Source organism: Ischnura elegans, chromosome 3 (assembly GCF_921293095.1).
Source record: "Ischnura elegans chromosome 3, ioIscEleg1.1, whole genome shotgun sequence".
Classification (NCBI taxonomy): domain Eukaryota; kingdom Metazoa; phylum Arthropoda; class Insecta; order Odonata; family Coenagrionidae; genus Ischnura; species Ischnura elegans.
The window spans coordinates 10,059,939-10,085,144 of NC_060248.1; the positions used below are offsets into that span (position 1 = coordinate 10,059,939).

At 38.6% G+C, this 25,206-nt stretch overlaps 1 protein-coding gene across 5 annotated transcripts in view; it reads right to left on the reverse strand.

Annotated features, from left to right (window-relative positions):
- Positions 1-25,206, reverse strand: part of LOC124155433 (calcium/calmodulin-dependent 3',5'-cyclic nucleotide phosphodiesterase 1-like) — a 423,875-nt gene that overhangs the window by 15,756 nt on the left and 382,913 nt on the right. For 4 of the 5 annotated variants that reach the window (XM_046529242.1, XM_046529243.1, XM_046529245.1 and 1 more), the window contains 4 exons: positions 20,571-20,856; positions 18,656-18,772; positions 13,171-13,311; positions 6,896-7,065 (listed from right to left, as the gene is read on the reverse strand). In XM_046529242.1, the coding sequence (XP_046385198.1) occupies positions 6,896-7,065; positions 13,171-13,311; positions 18,656-18,772; positions 20,571-20,856 (714 nt within the window). Of the gene's footprint in view, positions 1-6,895; positions 7,066-13,170; positions 13,312-18,655; positions 18,773-20,570; positions 20,860-25,206 lie in introns of all 5 variants that reach the window. The other variant, XM_046529244.1, reaches the window with a different exon arrangement.

The following is a 25,206-nucleotide window of genomic DNA, read 5'->3' on the forward strand; positions in this document are numbered from 1 at the left end:
TTAATTCCTGGCTGCGCCCCTGCCGTGAAGCGCACGCACTACCTCCAAAGATTAGAAAGTAGCCTCTTGAAAACCTAAGCAATCTAGTATTGCATGGGAGCACAATTTTTTTAAATGCATGAATTCGCGTATGAATTTGTTGAATCAATTTTTCAAAATTTTTAATTCCTCTACTTGCGTTGTCAGAAGAAAATGTTCACCTAATGTTGTTGCCTCTTCCCTGCAACTCGAAAATAATCTTCAACGTTTGAAAACAAACCCGCCAATCAATCGGCCAACGGCATTCTTCGCTCATACCCCTCAGTGGTTTATTTAAATCTCAAAAATAGAGACAGTTGACTAAATAGGTCATTAATATTTGAAGTTCTGGGGGTTGCATGGCTACCTAAAAGAATCGTTACATGCCATTTTGTCGGGTCGTAATTATTTTAAGTATTTCTTCGTTTACGTTAAAATTCATTGATAACTTCACCAAGTATAACCTTTTTCTTTATTTATCAATAAGATTTAGTCATTTTTTACTTATCATTTTACAGTAAAAAAATGAAAATGAACAGCGGTCACGTCGAATCTGCTTCTCCTGCTCTGACTTAGCATACGCCACTCAGTATGGAAGATATGCTGCCTATTTCCATTCAAAGTGTAATAAGGAATGTGAAATGCATAAATGTGCTAACTAAAACATCAAAATGCCCAGACGCTAGATATTGTAGCGATTTCCCGAATAAAACACGCGCTACAGCTACAAATAAAATATAAAGTTTTATCCATCATTTTAGCGGGTGTCGGTCATTTAAGGTATTAACTCCATTTGCAAAAGATTTAATTAAATTTTAATAGAATACGTGACATAAAGTAAATGAAATTCAGAAATAATCAAGACGCCAGAAAAAAATTCTAGGCAATATGAATAAGTTATTAGAGTTTACCCATGAAAATGACGGGTCTGGTCCTCCTAGTGTGAAGCAATGAAATAAATCCGTATGTTAGTGTAGAATGTTGTATGTCTTTCCCCGAGACTTCACCACTCACACCATTTTGTCTCTAACCTTGCTGTCTGAAGCGATGAGGGATATCATTATACTTTTTCGGAAAAAGATAAAATAATCATGACTCTCAAGTATATTTTTTTTGCGGTAAACGCAGACGCAATCCAAGCGGTCGATCGCGGCTTAGTGAAAATAACACAGAGAAGAGGACGTCAGGATAATGACGTCACTACCTATGTTCTGCCCCCCCCCCCCCCCGAAGATAAACTCTCTCGTACGCTGTTTCCCGTTTTGATCGCGAAGGCGGACGCAGTTCTTGCATGGGCATATGCGTATTTATATCTACCCATTCAGGCTTGACATAGTGTATGCTGGCCATAATCTTTTTTGTCCGCAGTCAAACCACCCCGATGACGATGGACGAGTCGTCCGTTGATACGTTGCATATCACCATGGTGATATACTACGAAGTTAACCTGTGGAAATCTCAAGGAGACTTCACTCACAGAATGGGACGTATTGGCAATGGGATTTGTAGTGGTCTTTCAAACGATTGATTGATACCAAAAATCCGTCCACAACTTTTCGTCATGTCCTGTGCCAATGCTTGTGATGTCTTTAGGGTTTGTCGCAGCCTTGTCCTCGCTTCATTCCCCAAAGAAAAATGTTAAAACTATTCCTACTCGGTTAATCGACCAAAGTCACCCTTTGGATGACGTGCATATGAATTATGAAGGTATGATTCACTCTCAGCACTCGACCGGGAGCATGGAGTAATCGTGCCATTAAAGCAGTCTTTTTTTAGTCACTCATCCAGGAGGCGAGCACTCGAGCTTCCTTCGTCGGAGGACGCAATTTGTTTTCGGATCGGATGGAGTCGGATCGTTTAGGACTCGAGCCATCGATCTTCGAGTGACGCGACGGCCGGGAGCTTAGCGCTCACCAGCTAAGCTCGCAATTACGCCTACGACGGGGTTCAATGCGTCCACGACCACCGGCGCCACCATACCACCGGTGGAGGATCCGATAAAACTTCCCGAAGTCCCCAAACGTCGGTCTACATTATACTAGAGATGGGCAAAGTCTATCTATTCAAAGATTCGATCTTCATGAATCTAGTCACTATGGTGATTCAATCACTTCACCTTTGTTGTTCTCAATGAATCGAAACAAACGCAGACTCGTCACTCCGCGAGAATGACCGACTCTGTGATTGATAGGGGCTCAAAGGTGGAAAAAAATTATGGGAATGAAATTAGTAAAATGATGATATGATTGATGGCTGATCATAACAATTTGCTTCGGGTACCTATCCATTAATTTAAAGGGAAGTAGGATCAGTGGAGATTAAGGAAAATTTGTAATAGATACTTGAGTTCTATTTGAGAATTATATTTCCTGCAGCAAATTATACTTTTATTAATTCGAACTAGGTTTTTTCGAATTATACAGCTGATAAAATAGATGCTTCTCTTTAAGCTAAAGAATAACAATCCACAATCATTTTTCATAATCGGGTGGTAAATATATCTTGAGAAGAATGTGACGGATCGAAAAAAGGAAAAGTACAGGTCTCGTTAATTTTCAACCTTTTCACAAATGGCGTCAACAAATAATTGACGAACGATCCCATTACAAAGAAACAAAACTGGTATCTAAACAGAGTTATGCTTTTTGGAGGACAAGTCAGATTTTTTCTTCGCAGTCATTTCATATTCATCAGCGTGAGTCATTGAGCTAATGTTGTGCATTTTTCATTCATTTTTTCAAATGAAATAGTATTTTTTTTTGCCTAGAAGTTTCTCAACAAAAATTAATATCAGAAGATGAAAGCAGAAAATACCCAGTCTAAAGCATAGTGAAAGGATCAAAATTCTTCATCATGGACTCATCCATTGGGGTATAAATAGCTTCTAATCGCATAGAGAATAAAACAATAGGATTACTTTAACAGATATCGAAGAGAATAAAACCTTTATTTTGTTTTATAGAGTGCTCAATGAGCAACGAATTAATGAATATCCGTGCAAAGATCTTTTGCACATTCACTGGAAAACGCGACTAAAATCTTGGATGTGATACTTTGAGACACCTGGAGATATTTTCTTCGGTGCAATAAGATCTCTTGTGAAAAGGAGATTCAATTTGACTTGAGTAAAGTTTCCTGAATATATTAGTTTTTCATTTTGACCTCTGACCTTTCGATAGAATCAGAGACAGCGCTCAATCATTTTCAGATCGATATACTGTGGATTGAACCAGGCTATGAGAAACAGATCGAGGAATAGGACTGGGCTAATATGTAGGATACCGATTTTATATTTAAAACTCAAAGGAATAAATTATCGGAAGCATTGAAAGAGTCTAGAGTATATTGCCGACGGCAAAGTTGCAAAGCTGAATTAGGATAATGACTTTTGTCGCATACAGATTGATTCGAACATATTCAATGCGCTGGATACAATAATATCACGTGCAAAATGCACCGCAAAAGGAAATACGATAAATCCGTGAATGATACGCCTATAGATGATTTTTCATCTCGAAAAAATTAAAATGTATTTACTGTTTAATGATTAATTTGATGTTAAAATGTCTGTCCTCTTCAAATATCGACTATGGGCATCACCAGACCGAGCAATTAAAAAAAAGGTGAAGTTATGACGTAGTGACCCAGTCTAGAGTATAGTGAATGTACACTTCATTATATTAACTTAACCCTCTATGAATTTTTAAACATTCAAGTAAATCATTCTTGATGAAGAGGTTTGATGATATAATAGTATGATATTACTGGCTAGAAATTTTTAAATCTACTTCTTTCAGAATCTGAGGAAAAGTTATTGAAAATATCTTTAAAAAGTCGCATATAAAATAAAAACTACATAATAATTCTTCTCCTTAAAATTTCCCCAATTTGAAAATTTGATCATAGAAGAGTGATAATAAAAGCATACATAATACATCACTCGGATGAATCCTTCGTATTGTTCTTGTGCAGGAGAATAAGCGCTGGCAACCGTATAAAACGGAAAATTAATTTTTTTAATCGCGAAATATTCTGCTCTGGAGAATTGGGAATTCCGCCACGCAGCATTCAGATATTTGACGGAGCAAAAAGAAAAAAAGACCTGGACGAGATTTTTTTTCACCAAAATGCGTGGAGGAGCGTTTTTTACCAGCGGAAATCAGGACTGCAACACAAGTACCACAAGACATATTTCGTAGCAATGTACCCCAAGCCACCGATTGAGGGAAAAATGGCGTTTAGTGGGGGTATGATTCAGATGGGCCGCTGAATATCCAAGTCAGCACCGACTATCGACAGCGCAGACATGTCACAGAGAGTAAGGGGTATATATTTTACCATATATGAGCACATACACGTACTGTATATGAATGCATTCCTCAATTAAAAACAATGATCTTGACCTCTATCCCAAGAGAAACCAGCTATCTACACGTGCCACACAACTAAAAAAATAATTTACAGTTTCAGCCTCAAAAACATTGCACAACCCTTCTAAACTAATCAAAGACTCTTCAGCCCTGAAAAAAAATCAGAAAAATTATATTTATTCCTAATAAGCCAACCTAATTGACCATTTAATCGCTGTATAAATATATAATATTGTATGTACACAGGGGCGCCGACTTATAAAAACATTGGGGGGACCCATATCGGGGGTCTTGCCCCGCGAAGAGGTTATATTCAAAGTGTGTCGCAGCACCGTAACACTATCATAACTCACACCACTTGTTTTCAGTTAACCTGCTTACTACCTTATAATTATGTTTTTACACATTGTTGAATGTATTTTAAAAGGTAACTATTGTCAAACATGGGAAATAAAAAATACCACTATATTTTTGTGATTTCACCAAGCATAATAAAACTTAATTATTATCTTAAATTATTGAGGGGGCTCCGCCCCTACGAAACTTTGAGGGGGCTCGGGCCCCCTCAGACCCCATGGAGTCAACGCCACTGTATGTACATATGTTCTGCATTGCCGTTAACTTTGTTGTGTGACTGATTTAAAATTACTACTTATTCATTAAATTGAATTCTGAGCTTGAAAATGTTAAAAAAAATGTCATAATCGGATGTGATAATCTGGGGCAATAAATTATACTAACCATCGGAAAAAAATCGTAACACATTGAGCGGCGCCACTAATTCTCTTGGACAAAATTTGACTTTCTCGGTTGCTGTACGTTATTTTTTTGCAGTGCAATTGAATATCGCAATAATTTGCGGTGCCATTATTCAAGAATTCTCACTTGTAATACGCATGAGCGTCAAAGTCCTCACGGGATTTTAATTTAATTTAGGATAAAGCAAGCGCCGAATAAAAAGTGTAGTTAAAACCACCACACTGATCCTAGTTGAAACCGTCTAGGGTAGATTATCGGGAATGTTTGTTAAAATTATCAGAATCCTAGCTCTAGATAGAAGTGACAAGACCTAGTCCAGTAGTACGAGCCAGATGTTGGGCAGCGGCTGCCTCGTTAATTTTACCAGACAACGGCTTAGAGGCCCATTCAAGAATTACGTGAAGCCAGAGTCCCAAGGTAAATTTTACAGTAAATTTATTCATAAAAATCAAATGGCAGAAGGTAAATTTAACAAGATCAATTTCTACTGCTTGGTGTTGTTATTGTAAGCACGAATCAAGTTGGTTCGTATTCACCGTATGGTAAAATATGACCAGGATCGTGGTTAATTCTAACTAGAATTTGACATATTTCTGTGACAAGAGCAGTAAAAATCAAATTCTCTGAGTTGTGCAATATGTATTTAGAAAATAACAGGAACTAATATTTTTAATTCCTCACGATTATGAAAAGTTGGATTGTCAAAACTTTATTTATTATGCTGGTGTGAATGTCTTTGAAGTATGATAAAATTTTCAGCTGTATTTATTGTTTACTTTATCCGTAAGGTCAGACGCGGCCTCAGATTAGCATACAACCAATGATGGAACAATTATTATTGAAAAAATTAATCGGGGTGTCGGGGTAACACTGTCGAATTTGCAATAAATTAAAATTACATGCAACTCATTGAAGAAGCAACCAGTAGGTTTAAAATTACGATTGAAACTTCTTTTATTTTGTACTGTGCATGATGCAATAGCAGTCAAAATTTTCTCAAACAGCGAAGACTAACATCAAAACCAGCATTTAAATATCTAATCATTTCATAAAATAATAATTAAAATGTGTGATATAGGCACTTTAGGCATAATTAAATATGTTCTACCAAAAATTTACTTCTGTGATGAGATTAACGCCGCTGGAACTGCCTTCCGATCATCACGAGTGGAATTTTTTTTAACTTTTCCCTCTTTATTACTCAAATGCAACGATTAATCGTACGAGCTTTGGAGTAAATTACTTTAAAAATATGTACTGAGTGCTAGTAAAAATCACCAAAGATGCAATCGTAAACAGTGATTCTATTGCTTTATTTTGTTACATCATATCACTGCAAACCAGGGGCGCAGCCAGGAATTAAGGTTGGGGGGGTTTAGGTGCAACTAATACCGAGGTGTTTGGGGGTATGGAATACCCACCAGGAAAAAAGCAGTAGGTGCGAGATTGCGGAATTTTGAGATAAATGGTAGAAAATGGTGAGTTTTACGGCTTTCTGAGGGATATTTAATTAATGCTTACATTATTCTATTAGTAATATCAATCCAATCAAGTAAAATGGATTAAACTTCAAAATTTCTCTGAGCTCTGGGGGGGTTTTAACCCCCAAACCTCCCCCCCTCGCTGCACCACTGCTTCAAACGGCAATATGAAATTCAAATTTAGTCCAGGCACATGAGTGGTTAGTTAGTAGTTACATTTGAAAAGGAAAATGATTCGACCCATGGTAAATGCACGTCCACACTTACCTAAATGCGGCGCTGATGTGGTGGTTCTCGAGAACGGCTCTGTCGTTGTAGAGGAGAGCTGTGTCCGAGCCAGACATCACGTGGAAGTTGTTCGTGGTTCCCGTGTGCTCGAAATCATGCACGATCGCCGCGACCAGAGTGGCGAAGATCTCAAGGTCCGTCAGCCAATTCTGCGAGGAAAATTACATTGAAATGGGTAAAAAAATTGATTACTCGGAGTCGCATTATTACTAAATCTACATCCACATAATACCTCGCAAGCCGCCTCAACAGGAGTGTGGCGGTGGGTGCATGGATGCTGACTTACAAAAAATATTGGGGGGGCCCAAACCGGGGATCTTGTCCCGGGAAATTTTATAATTAGTGAGTTTTAAGCTTTTTAAGTATTTTAGAAGAGTCATATGATTAACATTAGAACCCTGATGACTCGAATCTCGATAGCTAAACACTCAGGAGAAAATCGACAAGCCTGGCACTTTTATTCCTCACACCCATAACGAATTTTTGAGGGGGCTCGGCCCCCCTCAGGCTCCATGGAGTCGGCGCCACTGGGTGGGTGTTAAGACACAAGCCGTTAAAAAATAAAAAGGATTATGCTCTGACGAAATTCCGCCTAGCAATTGTTTCTGAAGTCCTTTGCTACTCTTGTTGAAGTCCTTTTTTTTTTGTTCGGGGAAAAAACGATTTCCCATGCCTTCCGTTCGGAAAAAAATATCTGTCTTACAAAGTTTATCGTTTCTGTCGGACCTGGAGATATCGTGGGATCCCAATACGATATTTTCCGTGTCGCTCTGAAAGATATCAACTCTCAATTGCTCAAGCAATTTAAGCCTAGGGCGTGGCCCACGAGTTTCTAGCGGCTCCCAACCTAATTCCTTTAGCGTCAGTGTAACGCATTCTGTACGTCCGCAGCAATTTTTGACATATCGTGCATCTTTTCTTTTATTGAATTATCGGATTGATTCTTTCTGCGCCGGATCCCGTGTGCTCACTGCATATTCAAGGTGTGGCGGGATAGTAACCCCTCTATTACTTTTTCACCCGAAAATCTTCCCTCAACACGCTTGACAAATCCAAGCTTTTTCAGAGTTCTGCCACAAATATTTTTGAAATCAGTTTCCCACTATAGGTTGGAAGTTAACGTAACTCTGAGATGCTTCACTTCATTTATCGATTTTATGCTGAAACCATCCACAAAATATACACGCGGATAGTTGGACGACCTACGGAAGAAATGTACCGCCGTGCATTCGCTCGGATTAGGTTCTAGTCCCCTTTATTGGCTCCACCCATGAACGTTGTTTAAAGCCAGACTAATGTAAAACATGAGATTGTCTTGATGCAAAATGAATGGAACACTGTTAAAAATTTCCCTTATGAGGACGGTCAACCTTTTGCCAATTATTTAGGCCTAATATATTCCTGCCTACAATTTTGCTGCTTGGAAAAAAAATAATACCCCATGCCATTATTATGAAGTTAACATGAACGAATGGAAAGTTTGAAGAGAATAAAAAGATCTCAGCGTTAAGGTGATGCATCACTTCCTCTCGATCGACTGAGCTTTGCATTTATACGTACTGCTTACTTTAATTTTACACGCTATCACCTTAAAATTATCAAGATTATAGCGTTAGACCCTTCAACATTTTCCTGCACCCTATGGATAAAATTACGGGGAAACGTCAGTTGAACGACCTTCAGCCAGGGCCGTGGTTGGCCGCCGGGACGCATCTCGGTTCGCCCACCAGCCAGGAAATCTTTGGCGCCCTCCCGTTCCGAAACTGACAAATTTTTCCTACATTGAGCAGTTAACTTGACTTCAATGACGTATCACTTAACAGCATAATTAATACCGTATTGAGTAAACAAAACAATCATTTAAATTAATATAATTCATTCTGGATTATTCCGGTAGGCCTCCCCCTGGATAACGCTGGCGCCATCTGGCCATGGCCGTTCGCAGCCCTAAGAGGGGATCCGGCACGGGCCTGCCTTCAGCAGTATAATGTATCCAAGAGAGTATAACGGTGAAATTTTACAATTTGAGAAATCCAGGTCAACATATGTTTAATCTATAGACCTACTCTGAAAATTTGCTGATTACAGCGTGAGTTTCAAACCCGTAACACCACACAAAAAAGGTAAAATGCTAGAAATATGTGGAGTGATGTGTCTTCCTCGGGAGTTTCTATCAAGAAGTAAATAATATATCGCTTGAAAATTCAACAAAAGTTCTTTGCATTGCTTTCCATCGAAAAGCGATATAAAATATTGATTACTCAATGCTTCATTCTCCAGGGATTGTATTTGAGAAACAGGATATTTACATATATTCTTATGGCGATTTTGATCTGAGCAGAGCAATAATCTACCAAAGTGAGCACATAAATGTCATCCTGAAATAAAAGCTCTTATGTTCGTTATGTGTGAAGAGGCATGGTAAAGCATTACGCCTAGGCATGTTGCGATCGGAACTTTTCAGTTATCAGGAAAAATAATGTGATTTTACTCCAAGTACAGCATTATTTTACTAAAATAATGCTGTACTTGGAGTAAAATCGCATTATATTTGTTAATGATTGAGGCTATGGTCTGCTCATGTCTGGTCTGGTAATCTAAAGGAAAGCACAAATTCAAGAATGTCAGCATTTGATACCTCAGAACACTCACTGTATACTTAATTTACCTTTCAACATCGCATTATTGCATTATGAAAGCAAACTTTTTTTGCGATGCTTACGAAAACTATTTGTCTCGAGATTTTCAGTCGTGCTGTAACCTTCATAAGAAGGGTTTTTACGTAAGCTCATAAGGCGATTCCGGTACAAACACAGGATTGGACCTACCACAGTTGGAATGAAAATGACATAGTGAAAAAGAGATCCTACCGATTGTCTTTCCAAAATATCCTGAAAATGTCAAGCCCTGTGTTAAATTTACTTGAAGGGAAATTTTTCGTTCGAAACTGGAGAAAAGAAAAAAAATGATGCATAAACGCCATCCGACATCATTTTTGCGAAAGTCAGCACATGTACCTCACAGGATGTGTCCAAGATATGGCAACTCCAAAATACGAAATATTTTCTTCGCGATGGTTAAAATTGAGGAGAAAGAAATACTTTCACCGTGGAAAATCATGCAAATAATGATGCGATTATGGAATGAAAATCCTCTTAATCACGTTTCTCGATTCGTTTGCAACTTCCTCAAATCTTCATCATCATCATGATTTTAATGTATGTTTTTGCGTGAAAATTTACCCCTATTTTTTATCAGTTTTTTATTGATTAGTGAAATAAATCATAGTCAATTCTCCGATCACACCACCCATTGTCAGCCATGCAGCTACAGACCAGTAAAAGACCACGTCAGTCATCATCGAAACTTTCAAAATGAGTATGATCTAACCACTTTTATTAAAAAATTAGGGTAATTTTCGAGCTAAATTCACGTAAAAGTAGTGATAACCAAATATTATGGAAGAACTGTAAAAGCAGAATATGTGAAGAATCCCTTAATTAACTTTACATCAAAGTTTCCGTGAATAAGAATAAAATTGAAAAATTGAGATTTTTAACTTAAAATAATTTTTACTAGAAAATGGCACTGAGCTTCCGTAATCCGAATCAGCCAAAATAGAATTAAGTGTCGTGTTTGTAATTGTGATTTATTACGAAGGTTAATAACACCAAAAAAAAAAAGAATCGCCTGATAAAATTTCTGAAATAAGCCATTTAGCCATGAAACTTTCCTTAATCCCTTCTTTCCATAAAAAATGTAAGCTATTTGGCAAGAACTAAAACATAACTGATGACAGAGTTTATTATTAGTTTGTGTATCTGTCAAGGGCGTACCCAGGATCATAACTAGGGGGACCATGGTCTAGGGTGGGGGGACATTTGAAAAAATAGTTTTATTTTAGTTACATATCTTTTACTAATGTATGTCATCTATCGTGGCTTGAAAGAAAATTTGTTGAATACTTTCATTTCAATTCAGTACTAATTTTGCATTAAGACTTTTGCGATTTTTGCTTCTAGGGGGGCAGCTGCCCATCGCTGAGTACGCCCATGGTATCTGTGTAACTGGCTGCTAATCAAGGTTTCCAGTTATTTAATTGATAAGTATAGAATTTTTCGTATTAATGAATGGACTAAATAAATTTATTTTTGAATGTTAATATTAATTGAGGCATCATTTATATTTTTATTATTTTTGTGCCAAAAAAGGAAGTTACGTAACAATGAAACTTTTTCATTTAGCTATCCACAATCTTTCCGGGACGAATTAAAAAAAAAAATTTTTTCTTAAGACATAATTTGCATTAGATTATCTTAAGTTAATGGGATTTTATCATGGGGTTTCAATAAATTCAGAATTAATACATATTGAAGCTGCTTAGACAGCCTGCACGCATTTATGGGATGATGTAATTTGGGATAGCTAAGTAGTCTCACTAAGACTCTGAGCGTCAAGGGCAAGTAGCTTCTCGAGCTGTAGCGATCGATCTGGTGGTGGGAATCCGCATTAGCGTGAACTTGAAGAGAATAAAATCGCAAGACAAGAGCGGAAGTGGAGCACAGCGCGAATCCGCCGCTGAATCAATTACCTCCACCCTGACACCCCGAGTCGGAAGAGGCTTTTGAACGATGAAATTGAATTAGCCTAATCTCTTAGGGAGGTCTATGGGAAGGTGTTATAGTCTAAAAAAATGGTAAAGGTGACATTTCCTCTGGGGTCTTTGAAGCGTTGAATGGCCACAGTTATCAAAGTTAGCATTCATTTTGGTGTCTTTAATGGCAAATTATAACTAAGGCAAAAAAAACCTTTCCACTTATACATAAGTCACTTTCCATTCAAGTCTACTTCAAATATTATTCGAAGTATTGAGTCCGAGAATATAGCTCAGAAATAAATTTGAGGCCTTTACGATGAACGTAAGAAAAGCTATGATTGCGATCAGTTATATTAAAATTAACGCCGAGCTTATGACATCATCATTTGCCAAAAAAGATATAGGGTTGAAAAGGTTTTATCAAATATTTCTTGATTTCATATTGTTTTTTCACTAAGTTTCAGATGAAATGGATTGAGATTCGCTTAAAAACAAACGGCATGGAGAGTCACGATAATTTTACGATCATATTTTTGGCCATTCTTAAAATATCAACTTAGAACATTGAGCTTTCTCCATGCTTTGGTTTTTGGAAATAATAAATTGTCGAAAATAATCTACTTTCACGGCTGAGTTTGGTGAGCAACCTTGCCCACAATAAAATATATGCAATTGCAATTCTGAATAAAAAAGATCCTTATATCCAGAAAGTATCATGTCGATAGACTATGGTTGAAACGTGTAAAATTTAATATCAGTAACACCTCAATATGACCAATCCAGTACTGAACTAAAATCTTTTTCATAAAAAACTTCAATACGTAAATGTAAATCACATTCTACCAACCACGCTAAATGCGTTGTTGGATATGCATTGCCCTAAATGCACTCTACCAACCACGTAAAATTCATGCATTTTGTATTCAATTGGAACGCAATGATTTTTTAAAGCTTGTTTGTGACGTCATTGCCGGGCGGCTTCAATGGAAAGGAAAAAGAAACGTGAGATTGGTGACTAAATAATGCAAATACATGTCAGGAAGAAAGATTGACCGGAAAAGGGTGATAAATCAAAATTAAAAGTAATCCCACTTTTCCACAATTATTTTAATCCGTTCGACGCGTGCAGGATTAAAGAGATATCATGTGGTACAAGACTTCTTCCATATGATGGCTCTGTGAGCCGAAACGTATAGTACGCATTAAAGTAATTTTTGAAAAGTTTAATTTCATTTTCTTCAAATATTAAGAATTGCAAAGAGCAAATAAATATTATTATTATTATTATTGGTACTTTTTACTTTAATTTGTGGAACTTCCACAATAGCCTGAAACGGTTGATTTTATTAAGAGCGATAAATATTCTCTGAAGAATGGAAATGTGATCACGAGCGTGATGAAGACACACACTTGAACGCCAGATGTTCGCCCAAAATTTAAGCAAGTTCATATTCCAGCGAGGGGAGTCTTAAATCTCCAGCACGGCAGGATTAAAGGTTAATGGCAATTAGGGTTAAAATTCCCCACCACTTGCGCAGAGCAGAAAGTTCTGCGGCAGCAATGGTAATAATAACATCAAGAGGTGTGCAAGTTGGGAACTGCTTTCAGGCTAAGCGTAGAGCCAGCGATTAGTAAATCGGCTGAGATGATTACTCACCATGAGTCCCGTTTGGCTGAGCATGTGGTGGACCGTCTGAGCCACATCTGCGGCGTGGATGTTGTTGTGATAAGGATTGCCATAGCGGCAATATCCCTCCTCTATCCTCGTCAAGAACGCCTCGAGTGTTGATGGAGGTACCTGCAAAAGATATCACATAAGATCAATTCCATTCTTACTCCAAAGTAGAAAGTCTTTTCGTACAGGCCAATAAAATGTTCAACTGAAAATGTTTACGTCAAACGGCAATCAAACGTACAAAGAGATATCGATCAGTGGTGGAGGCAAACCCATACGAGATATCGAAAATGAGCTGAGTTGTTTATTAGCCGCATCGATGCCTTTTCTGGAGTTCAATTCTCAATTCCATCTTATATACATGCTGCATTCTTTTCGAGGAATCTCGTTTCACGATTCACGGCTAGGAAAAAAAGGTTGTAAAAGCGCATGAAAAAGAAATGAATCCGATGACGCGGACACTTGGCCAGAAGAGGATTTTCCCTCCAGTGGCATATATTTTCAACTATAGCGACCGTTATCACTAATTCAAATTTGAAAAAAATTGAAAATAATAAAAAAAGGTCTGCAGGCACCAATAAAGAACTTTACATGCCTTTCTTCTGGAAATGATTCCGGGCCCATTCCAAGGGCCCTGAATGGGCTCTGCGGAATAATGAAAAATAGTTTACGTCCTATTCTCAGACCTAGTGAATATACTCAAAAATTTAATACGAAATTTGTTACAAAAACTGTGATATGAGAATTATATATATTAGAAGAAAATATAAATCCATATTATAGATATCATTAGCCTCACAGTTTTGGAGTTTTCATGGAAGCTCGATTCGTCAAAAACTACTAAGTCGTAAAAAACGTTAGCATGGACTGGATTCTATCTATCATTTTTTTTGCAGAACTAAAACGGCAAAATACTACTGCACATAGCTTTGGCGGTATTGAAATTCTGCTGACATGGTTCACAGCTGCATTGATTTCTTTTCCGAAGGTAACTTCTTGATTATATCATATATACAAGTAATTTTTCTTACCGGGGAAGCTTCTTCTACAATTAACGACATGAAATAACAAAAGACAGTTGCAATGGGCATGAAAAAATGAATGCAACGCAGCGCGTTTCAAAGGTACACGCTTAATTTCCCGTTGATTTAAAATGGACCAAACCCCACGCTAAAAATCACACTGCTGAGTAATTACTATGACTGAGGCGCATCAGCCAGTCTGTCTCGGAATTGCTGATAATTGATTAAAAAAGTGGCTGAGCCCACCATTGCTATATATTACAAGGGAAAGCTTGGCGATTCGTCAAAAACTGCTGCGGAAGTACATAAAGCGTTACCGGTATGTTAAACGAATAAGGCTGGGAGTCACTTGAGACTCGGAGACTGTGCGTTAGACTCAGATTGATTGAGCAATTGAGAATAGAGATCTTTCAGAGCGAAATGGAGAACATCATATTAGAACCCCACTATATTTCCAGGTCCGACAAAAAAGATAAATAAAGAGAGATATTTTGCGGAGGGAATACGATTTTCCTCCGCACAATTAAGGACTTAAAAAAAGCTGAGCGGAAATTTGTTAGAGCATATCGATGGATAAGTTCTAACAACACGTATCTCAAAAATAGAAAATTTTCAGGAGAGCAAAAGAAACGATCTATATTTTTAATTGTAGATACATTGAAATTAAAATACAAAAATTAATAAAACTGAAAAAGAAGCATACATTTACAAACAAAGAGTTGTTATTTGTTCGTATTTTACTTTTTAAATGCCATTGCACTTCATATGAGATACCTGTCTCAAACCAGCCACATTTTGAGATACGTGTTGCTAGAACTTAGCCATCGATATCCTTCCTATTTGTTTTCGACTTGTGATCTAACACACCCGTAACACGCCTGCTGGGGCGGTTGGCGGGGTAGTACGTAAATGTAGATGTATTTGATAAAGCTCAACACTACTTTTCCTCCACCCCAGGCAGAAAATGTGCCCCCAGAGATCTGTCCCTCCGTTCCCATGGCTACCACACATCCGTGAGCGCATCCAACGCAAGACCATCGGATCACCCATCACCTGAATGGGGGTGGATTATTCACGGCGCGTGAGTGATTGGAAGGCGGGGAAAAAGAGATATCCAAAATTGAAAGGCGCGGGGAAAAAGAGATATCCACAGCCCAAGAGCCAAAACCTCACCATGATTCACCCATTTGGGTTACTTTCGGATGCACAGCCGGTAAAAAGTGAAAGAAACTATTAAATGAGCGGCCTATAACTTTGCGGCAAACGATGCACCTGTGAGATTCAAATTAAATTTAGAATTCCTCGGCTTTCCGTGCAATTTGCTTAGATGTATTTGCTTCCATGATTTCATCAGTTGGCGTGGAAATATTATCTTGATATGCGTAAAAAAGTTGGTATGTTTGTGAAAAAAACTTTCTTTTCTTTTGACTTTAGAATTAAGATTTCTCTAAAATTGAATGTCAGTTCTTAAAATTATTATTTTGCACAGATAAAATTTACGGGTGTATTTGGAAGCAGATGAAATTCATTCTGAATGAAGAAATACAGATAAAAATTTTTCTTTCCCACTGTTATCTAACTGGAGTGTTCACAAACTCATGATTTACTTCATATTTACGTTCCCCTATTTCTTTAGTTGTGAGATTTAGCGTTTCCACAGCACCTATTAGTGCAAGTAAAAATTTATATCGATGTGAAGAAAATCAATGTATCACTTTCTCCTTGGTATATTAAAAAAAATATAAATACTGAACAGTCTTCAAACTATAACTTAGACGTAAAAATTGATGGAAAAGATTAACACGTAATTAAATGCAAAATAAAGTTAACATATATTAATTTAGAATTTTATTTAAGTGCAATGTATTCGGTATCGTTATTGAATTCGCTATTCGCCAGACGATTAATTTTCACACCCTCATTCAATTTAAATATATATATGCTCATGAGAGATATTGAAAAACTCTAGAATAAGAAATCCTCTCTGCTAAATATTGAGAGGAAAAATTAAGAGATGATGACTATGTAGCAGTCAAAAGCTTATAAAAATCCACCTGAATTAAAAAATAAACTCATGTCGATAGATTAAACTCAACTGAGTTTGCCACTGCTGTGATTGTTAACAATATCGCAAGTTTTGCTGGCAAGATATCTTATATTTATCCTAAGATTTCTTTGTTGACATATGCCACGTAAACGTATCCCTAGGGAAATTCCTTGTTATGTTAACAAAATATCCATTCGAGGAAGTGAGTAGGCTGATCTAATGAGTTATTCTCAAAAGCATTACTTTAAGGCCAATTTGCCATCTTCATAATATGGGCCAAAATGTATTTCACACAGGAGTCTCATACAAAACTCACTAATTCAAACAGGGAGTTGTAGGCCGCGAATACACCAGAAAATGCGTTTATATGACACAGATATTAAACGAATTAGGCTGGAAGCCGTTAAAAATTTGTTGGGTACGCGCTAGACTCGGAATTGTTTGAGTAATAGGGAATAGATATCTTTACCAGGACAACATAAGGCACTATGTTTTTAGGTCCTATAGATTAATTAAATGATATATTTGTCCGATTGGACATGTGTATCAATTGTTTTTTTCCATCAACAAATAAATGCTATACAAATTCTGGATGGAATCTGATTCGTGCATTTCCGTTTTTTTTTGGCTAACGGCAAGAGTGCTACTAACACCTTGGCCACACCAATTGCGGTTTGCGTGGTACTATGTACATAGCTAGAAATGACAAACCTGCACTGTGCAAAATTCTACTAGGAATACGAACGAAGGCTATCACTGCTGACAAAAACTCACAACTTTAAGCCATTCGCTTCCAAAATTTGAACTCAGTGTGGAGTCTCTAAAATTTCGCCTCTGCCGAGGCTTTATCCTGCGTCATATGCAACCGAGAGCACAGATACGTCAGCTGCATAATGCATTCAAGAAGAGCTTCTTCCGTAATTAAGACGCTAAGTGCTCCGGAAATCATCCCAGCATGAAACTACGGTCTGCTGAATTATTGATTCATAGACGAAAAGTTTTGAGGTTAAGGCGCTCTCTACTCGAAGAAAATGAAGGAATGATTAACGACTGCTATGACTGCGACCCTGCACACTTTGACAGAGTGTGATTTTGGAGGAAATCAAGTCGTCCTAAAATGCATTGAATGAACACTTAGAGTTGTGAAACAAAGGGCAGATACTAAAGCTTATTCAATTATTCTTTAAAAGAGAAAAAATATGACATTATGCGAGGTCATAATTTTATTAAACCTTAAAGAACACGTTTAGAGAACTGCTTCTGGTCCGTGGCATTACTGGGTTCTCCTTGTAATATCCTAGGTCTCAGAGGTCGATTGTTGCCCTGTTATCGTTCAAGACATCCGACTATCTATTGGACCCCGTAGAATCTGTGCTGAATTCGAAAACGTTTCCGCACGAGCGCCTCGTTAATTCCTTTTCATGTTCCCAGGTGGCGGCGCTAGTGAGTTTCCGTCGCTTTTCGGATATTCGGAAGAATTCATTAATCGGAAGCAGCAGGAATTTCTTTCTACTTTAACTATTGTCATTTTTTTAAAAAATGCTTGTTGTATTTGCAATATTTAAAAAAAACTAAAATGTGATAAAACGATAAAAATTGCTACTTGCGGCAAAAAAGTTAATTATTAAAAAAATCAATGAATTATAAACAGTATGATATGATGGTATTTGAAACATATTTATCTTGTAAATTTAATCTGTTTGAAATTACTAACAATGGCTTGGATCATGTTTTATAAGTACGGCACGGCATGTTATAAGTTTGGCACGGGCCTATAATAAAATGCCAAGTGTGGCGTTGAAATCGCTGTTAGCGGCCGTGCATTCCAGTGGACAGAAAGGCGGTCAATGGTTTCAGCGACGGAAAAAGGGACGCGACGAGTGATGGAAATAAGGGATCTGCGGAAAATCGTAGGAATTTTCTTCCTCATAGGAAAATCTCTCCTCTATGTAGACACATTAAATTATGGTTTCGTAGGTCCTGGCCACTTCTATAGCGCCGAGGGTATTCCCCGCCCCTCCCTTCCATTCCTATCCCTATGCCAGAGGCATCGTCGGGCTCCTATCGCGGCGGCGCCTCTTTCCTTTTTCCTTCCCATCCAAACCCCTCCTCGGGAGCGCGGGCGTATAAGTCTCTGACTTGGTTCCCGGCCCCGGTGCGTTGTAGAGGATCCCCCTTGGGCCCTGACCCCTCTGATGGAAAAAGGGACGGCATTTCTATCCCTCGCACTAACAGTGAAAATAATCGTGTCAAACGGTCATTTTTCCGCCATCATTGGAGGGATCGCATTTTGAAGGGACGGAGAGAATCATGACCACATGGTCGACCTGTTACAATTTTTTAAGCAATAGCAATGATGGAGAATAGAATATATACGATTTGACAGAGAAAGCCTTACCTTGAATTTGTGAATCATCCCGTAACGATTCAGGAGGTCGTAGCCCAAGAACTTCACTGGCGTATTGTTCGCAGACTCGCCCAGGGCGAACACGTCGAAAGACCAGTCGTCAAGAGTCTGCGGAGATATAAGAAGGGGTAGGAGCATGAAAATGCATATTCGACAGCAATCAAACTAGTGTAAGCATGCGCGTATTCAGGGAACGCTAGAGATGCTTTATTGTAGGCTGGAAAACAAAGTAAAATCTCTAACCTTCTCTTCACTGACTGAATTTGAAACAGCTTCAAAATTTTGCGGCAAGAAATATTGTAAAATACAGGTAAATTGCGTTTAATTGATTAAAATTCGTACTTTCAAAAAAAAATATTTCCAGATTTTAGAAACGGTGAAACAAGAATAAGAAATATAGTTATGATATTATTTGCTGAACTCTTATTGAATCGTAAACACTAGATATCAAAAGAAGAAATTTATAGTGCTCCATTTGCTTCAGAGTCCTCATATATAAATATAGATAAATTGAAAACTTAAAAGAGAGATGAGTGTAAGAGGCGAGGAAGTCAATTGTCACCGGCCATTACCGGCGCTTACTTAAAAAATGAAATTAATTGAGAATTGGCCAGTCATTAATGGTATTTCTAGTCACTTCTACATATCTTTGGATCATGTGCACAATATTTCACCACAACTTCAAGAGAAACGACTGGAAAACCCGCCTTCTTCGGATTATTTACTTCATAAATAGAGAAAAAAGGTACGTAAGGTTGCCTCCTGCTTACCATAATGCCTTCGGGAGGGCATCGTATAGAGCCATACGCTAGATCAAAACTAGAGGTACGACTAGCACGACTACAAGTGACTACAAGTATGATTTCATTACCAATTATCTTCACAACTGATTTCGATGAACCCCGGCACGAAATTATCCTCCTCCACTACACTTTCCCCATCCATGTTCAATCTCTCCGGCCACCTATTGCTATTATACAGATCCTTCACTTACTACTTCCATCTACGAGAATGAATTATGTTCTCAGAAATTAGTCCAGTGAATTAGGCCGATAAAATAATGCCGACTGCACAAAAAGTTTTTCTGTCATGATGTCACCTTTCGTATTTTATTAAACATTTTGTGTTTAAATGCTTTCAATTCATTGATGGACGTCTGTCACCTCGGTAAAGAACATGTGACAATACGGTGTTCATATTGATGAAGTAGGATGTGACCATTTCGAGTAACAGAGAGTGAAAATGAATCAGAGAAGAAACTTCAGCGTAGTGGAGGTGATTTTTAGGGAAAAAGTGACGCCATTTGTAGTGCAGTGGAAATTATTTGCAATTGGTCATTTATATATTCAGACGAGTTTGAAAATTTCGGTACACGAGGGCATCACTTGGTTGCCATGGCTATCGAGGTACCGACCGAGATTGTATGATCGGGGTATGATGCCATTCATATACACTAATATAGATGAAATTGTTTACGTTGACATGCTCTGTCTCTCTTTAATTCCCCGTATAGTATCAACGGGTACCCAAGATAGTATTATAATTAGTAATAAGCGGTTGCTTATTATTGCTATTGCTATTATTACTATTGTTATCCCTTGTGTTTCAAAATATTCTCCCGAAACAAACGGTCCAATTCAAGTATACTCGTGTTCTTTCTTCAATATTCTATAGAGAGGAACTGTTTCACAATGTGACAGGTGTCCGGGATAATGGATTTTTCTAGTTTTGACACCCCATCTACACTCTACGTCTAGTTTTTTCAGTTGCTTAATTGTTTCATTCAGTATGATTTCCGTTGCAGATACTACCACTGGACGCTGATTATTGTTCAATGTAATTAAGCAAGGTGTATTAGTTAGTATTGTTTTCTTACTATAATGATAGAATGAGAAAGGTGTCTTGCCTTGAGCACGCGGACCACTCCGGGCGGGAACTGCATGGAGAGCGGCCCGCCGGCGGCCAGCACCCGGCGGTACATGCGGTCCACGAAGATGCCGGCTCGGATGGCGTGCGCGACGGAGCGGAATCGCGGCTTGGAGTCCTCATCGGAGCCCCAGCGCCGCCGGCCGCGCCCGGCGCCGCCGCCGCCCAGCTGGCGGGTGAACGTGGTGGCGAGCCAGGCGCGGACCTCCGGGGGCACCGCGTCCGGCTGCACCTCGGACAGCTCGTCCTCCTCGTCGGCCAATCGCCTGCTTGCGCACGGCCAGAGGAGGGAAGACAGGGCACGGTGACTCCACGCCCCCAGCGGGCGCGATTCATCGCAATTGGTGAGGTGATAGCGAGGTGGAGGGCGTTAAAGAAGAGGCCAAAAATATGACGGAGGCCGAACAAGTGATAGTGAAGAAGGCCTGAGAGCAAATGTGGAGGAAGAGAGTACTCTACGCCTCATTGAAGTGGCAATATATGAATAAAAAGAGTTTTATTCAGAGTAATTACTGGGAAGGGGATGGGATGTTACTCAATATATATATATATACCGTGCAATAGGTATTATTTGGAGGGTGGAGGTGAGGAGATGGGGAGAAAGGCTTCGTTTCTGCATCCTCGAAATCTTATTGAAATCAAATGTGTCTTATTAAAAATGTCTTATAACAGACGATGACTCTATGAGACGAAACACGTATGCATTAAAATAATTGTGGAGAATTGCAATTACCTATATTTTATTTTAACATGTAAAACTTCCACTATATCACGCCTGAATCGGTTGAATCCATCCTCGAAATCGTTTCTCTTCGTCGTGGTTTTCCGGCCCAATACGTAAAAAAGAGTACCACAATGAATATTTATTCAAGGCAAATTTACGTGGACGCCGGCACACCGAAACTTACAAAGCGCGATTACATATTCTCATTTCTATCATTTACTTTTTCCTTCAGCTCGTAATCAGCATCTCTTTGCCAGTAATTCTGCATTTATCTTGCTCCTTGACCATTAGTCATTTAACCTTAAAGCTACCTTTTCAAATTCAGGTTTTGCTCTAGTAACTATGAAAACGAACTCATGATACCAACATAAATAATGATCGGGTGGGATATTATCAAATAATAACTTATTAAAAAAGCGAGAGTGAGGTTCTATCAACCGAAGCAAAGAACCAGCTCACGGAAAATGCTGAGCATTACGAAGCTTTTAATTAATGTGACTTCATAATTAACAACGCAACATATCAAGGGCCACCAGGGAATGGCTAAGCTTGTCATCTTTACGATCAAGAATTCATGAAAACTCAGATAAGTCAGAAATAATCTTTTTTTCTATTAATAAAGCTCCAAAAGAGATGTCATTTCGCCTTCAACTCTTGACTCCTTCGGCTCATCTTCGAGAAGATCTCAGCGTCATCTCATTTATTATTTCGATCCTTATCATAAATATCTCGAAATATTCCCAATTCTCTTTGATCCACTAATTTTTTCAGGGCCATTTTTCCCCACACTAAATGACCTCGAATCGAAGAAATTGACTTGTGACCACGAGGATTGGAGACGTGAAACGACACTCGGCTGTCTACAGAAAAACTGAGCATTGACCCATGGGCGTAGCCAGCGGGGGACAGGAGGGGGCAGCGTTCCCCCCCAGAACCAAAAACCGCGAAAGCCTTTAAGGTGAATCAGTACTGAATTGAAACGAAAGTTTTAAGCAAATTTTCTGTAAACCCATGAAAAATGAAATTAGCATAATAAATGTAACTACAATAAAACTATTTTATTTCAAGCAAATAATTTTGTAAAGTAATGAAGGCATGTTATGCTTTTCTTAAAATTTTTGTTTCATTCACCTTTTCCGCGATAAAATGTTACAACTCGATCATGGCTAGCCCCCCCTCCCTTAGTTTTGATCCTGGGTACGCCCTTGCCTTGACCGGAGAAGCGATGGAACAGAAATTACTCCATTCAGAAGGAATCCTTCGAATCGAGGGAAAAGAAAACAGGCGGATACCATTTTTAAACACCATAGAAGAGTTTGTTTCTTTTTGTTCTAAAATACTATTTCTTGGAGTTATTCCTTAGATTGTGGATTCCCAAGTACCTCATTTATATTTGATAAATTCGAATCAACTTGCCTGTTTCCTAAGTTGGACCCTTTATTTACATTTCGTTCCCGCGTCACTACAGATGATTCATTATTAAGCATTTCACCGGTCAAGGTTCGTTTCCTTGGAGCATTTTTTCGATCATCCAGGCCCGTCTCACCTCCCAACATATATTTCTCTCTTCCATTCACAATAAGGCCTACCCTCCTTCATCCCATCTGAAAATCCTATTCTCTTCATTCCCCTGACATCCTTTCCCAACATTCCACGGAAGATTTAGACCCGGTGTAAAACCCGATAGGTATTTACACTAGGTAGGCAAGGAGCACGATCAGGTGACCAAGTTCCCTCTCTCTTCTTTAAGCCTCTCCTCACCGTGCTAAAGCACTGAGCAATCACCGACGAATTTCTACCTTTCTTTTCTATTGCGTTCCGCGCGCTCCTTCCGCAACTTTTCAAAACTTTGCCCTCGCATGATTGCTTTTCCCGGAGCTTCATCCCAACCGCCGCACGAGGGGGGATTTCCTTTGGACGCAGCAGCGCCCCCTCCCCTGCTTCCGCTCCCCTGTAGCGCAGTGCCCGAAGGGTCTTCGGGCGCCGGTTAAATGAACGCCAGGCCCGCCTCTGCATGTATGCATGTGTGCTTAACGAGGATGCGAAACAAGGGATGTGTTTGGGAGGAAGGGAGGGAGGGGGGTGAGGAGGGGGAAACGGAGGCATGGGGTGAGGGTTCCGTACCCCACCTGCCTTTTTGCGGTCTCTTGTTTCAACTGCTTGCGGAGAGGAAGCGGGTGCATGGGAGAAAGGCAGGTGTACCGAGCCAAATGCGGTACAAAAGAAAAACAAGGAGTGATTCGGAAACGGAACCATACGTATCAAACAAAGGGATTAATGCAAAAAAATCGAGAATTGGAAGGAGAATCGACAAATATGTTGGCATCAAAATGAAAAATACCGTTAGCTCTTCACAAAATATTATCTTTTTGTAATAAAAAATGGACACCGCTCACCACGGTTTCAAAATATAGTTTACCTTGAGAGTGCCTCTAGATTCTGACGCAATGATTGTTACTGCTTACAATTTGAGGTCATCAAATATTTTGTGAATAGCTTCTGGTGCTTTAGATTATAAACTGAAGTGCCAAAATAAGGATTTATGTTTCGCAATCAACGCCAAAGGCTCAATGTACCAATTCAAATGGGGAAAATAGGAACGATAAATGGAAATCATAAATTAAGACAAGGAATTGAAACAAGGAGTCAAGAGCCGTATTTATAATTGTCATCGAGGCTTTTAAAAGAGGTAGATTTAAAAAAAATTGCATGGAAATTGATTGAGACGCTTAACCCTATATAACCCAGAGCTGCTTAAGGGAGAAATCAAATTTCAAGATTTTTCATTCTGAAAAGATGAAAATTTTGCGCTCAATCATACTTATCGAGGCAGATAAATATTTTGTCATCGAAATTTACACCAAAAAATGATACGTTGTTTGGATATTTCCTAAATGGAGCTGAAAATGTATACATTTTTGATGTTGCTTTGAAGTAACATTGGGTTATAATGGGTTAAACGTCATGAAGGTTGACTCAAAAATCGCCCAAGGGATAGTTTTGGGTCGCATGAGGATTGAATATGGTCCACCAAATCAAATTTCGTTACAAGGTGACACTTATGGGCTGAGCACCTTGTAGGAAATGACTATTTTAAACACGGCCCTTAAACACCGCAGTGGAGCAGGAAGGTAAAGGTTGCGAGGGATCGGGTACTTTCCCGGTGAAAAATGATTATAAAATTCTCTCGCATTTCCAGCAGTATCCAGAGCAGCGGTTTCTACCAACGTTCACACGGCAGTCTCTGCCATTGACATAAGGGCAAGCTGCAAAAGGTAGGGGTGGATCATATTTAAGATGACAAATACCTCCTTCTCGATCTCGTTCTTATTTGTGACGGATAAATCCCGCAAAAGTAATGCTATCATCCTAGTATTTTCAGGGTACATAGGTCAGACCTTTTTCAACATTTCCCTGTACATTAAGTCTAAAACAATTATATCTGATAAATTAAAATAAAATGAAATCGCACTGTTCCACAAATATTTTGATGCATACAACAAGTCAAAAAATTGTGAATAAGTACAATTACATTTTATTTCAATACGTCGAACTTCCACAATGCCATGCCTGAATCGGTTGAATATATCGAATAAAATCATGAAAAGGTAAAATTTTTGTATTTGAGATACAGGCAAAGTTAACAGCGTTCTACTTTACATACCCTGACCATTTAAAAATGATGGCTAAGTATTTTAACGAGAAATTCGTCGCCAAAAAGAAGATCGTTCGTGCAGGAGGCATGCGTCCTCTCAATAATTCATTTTTACTCGAGTATACGAATGATTACAGGACACTCAAGTAATTTGTCGAGGAATTGCATGCGAATTCAAATTTTCATTGAGAACAAAAATTAATGCTTTGGATATCCAGGCAAATAACTTGGTGATCG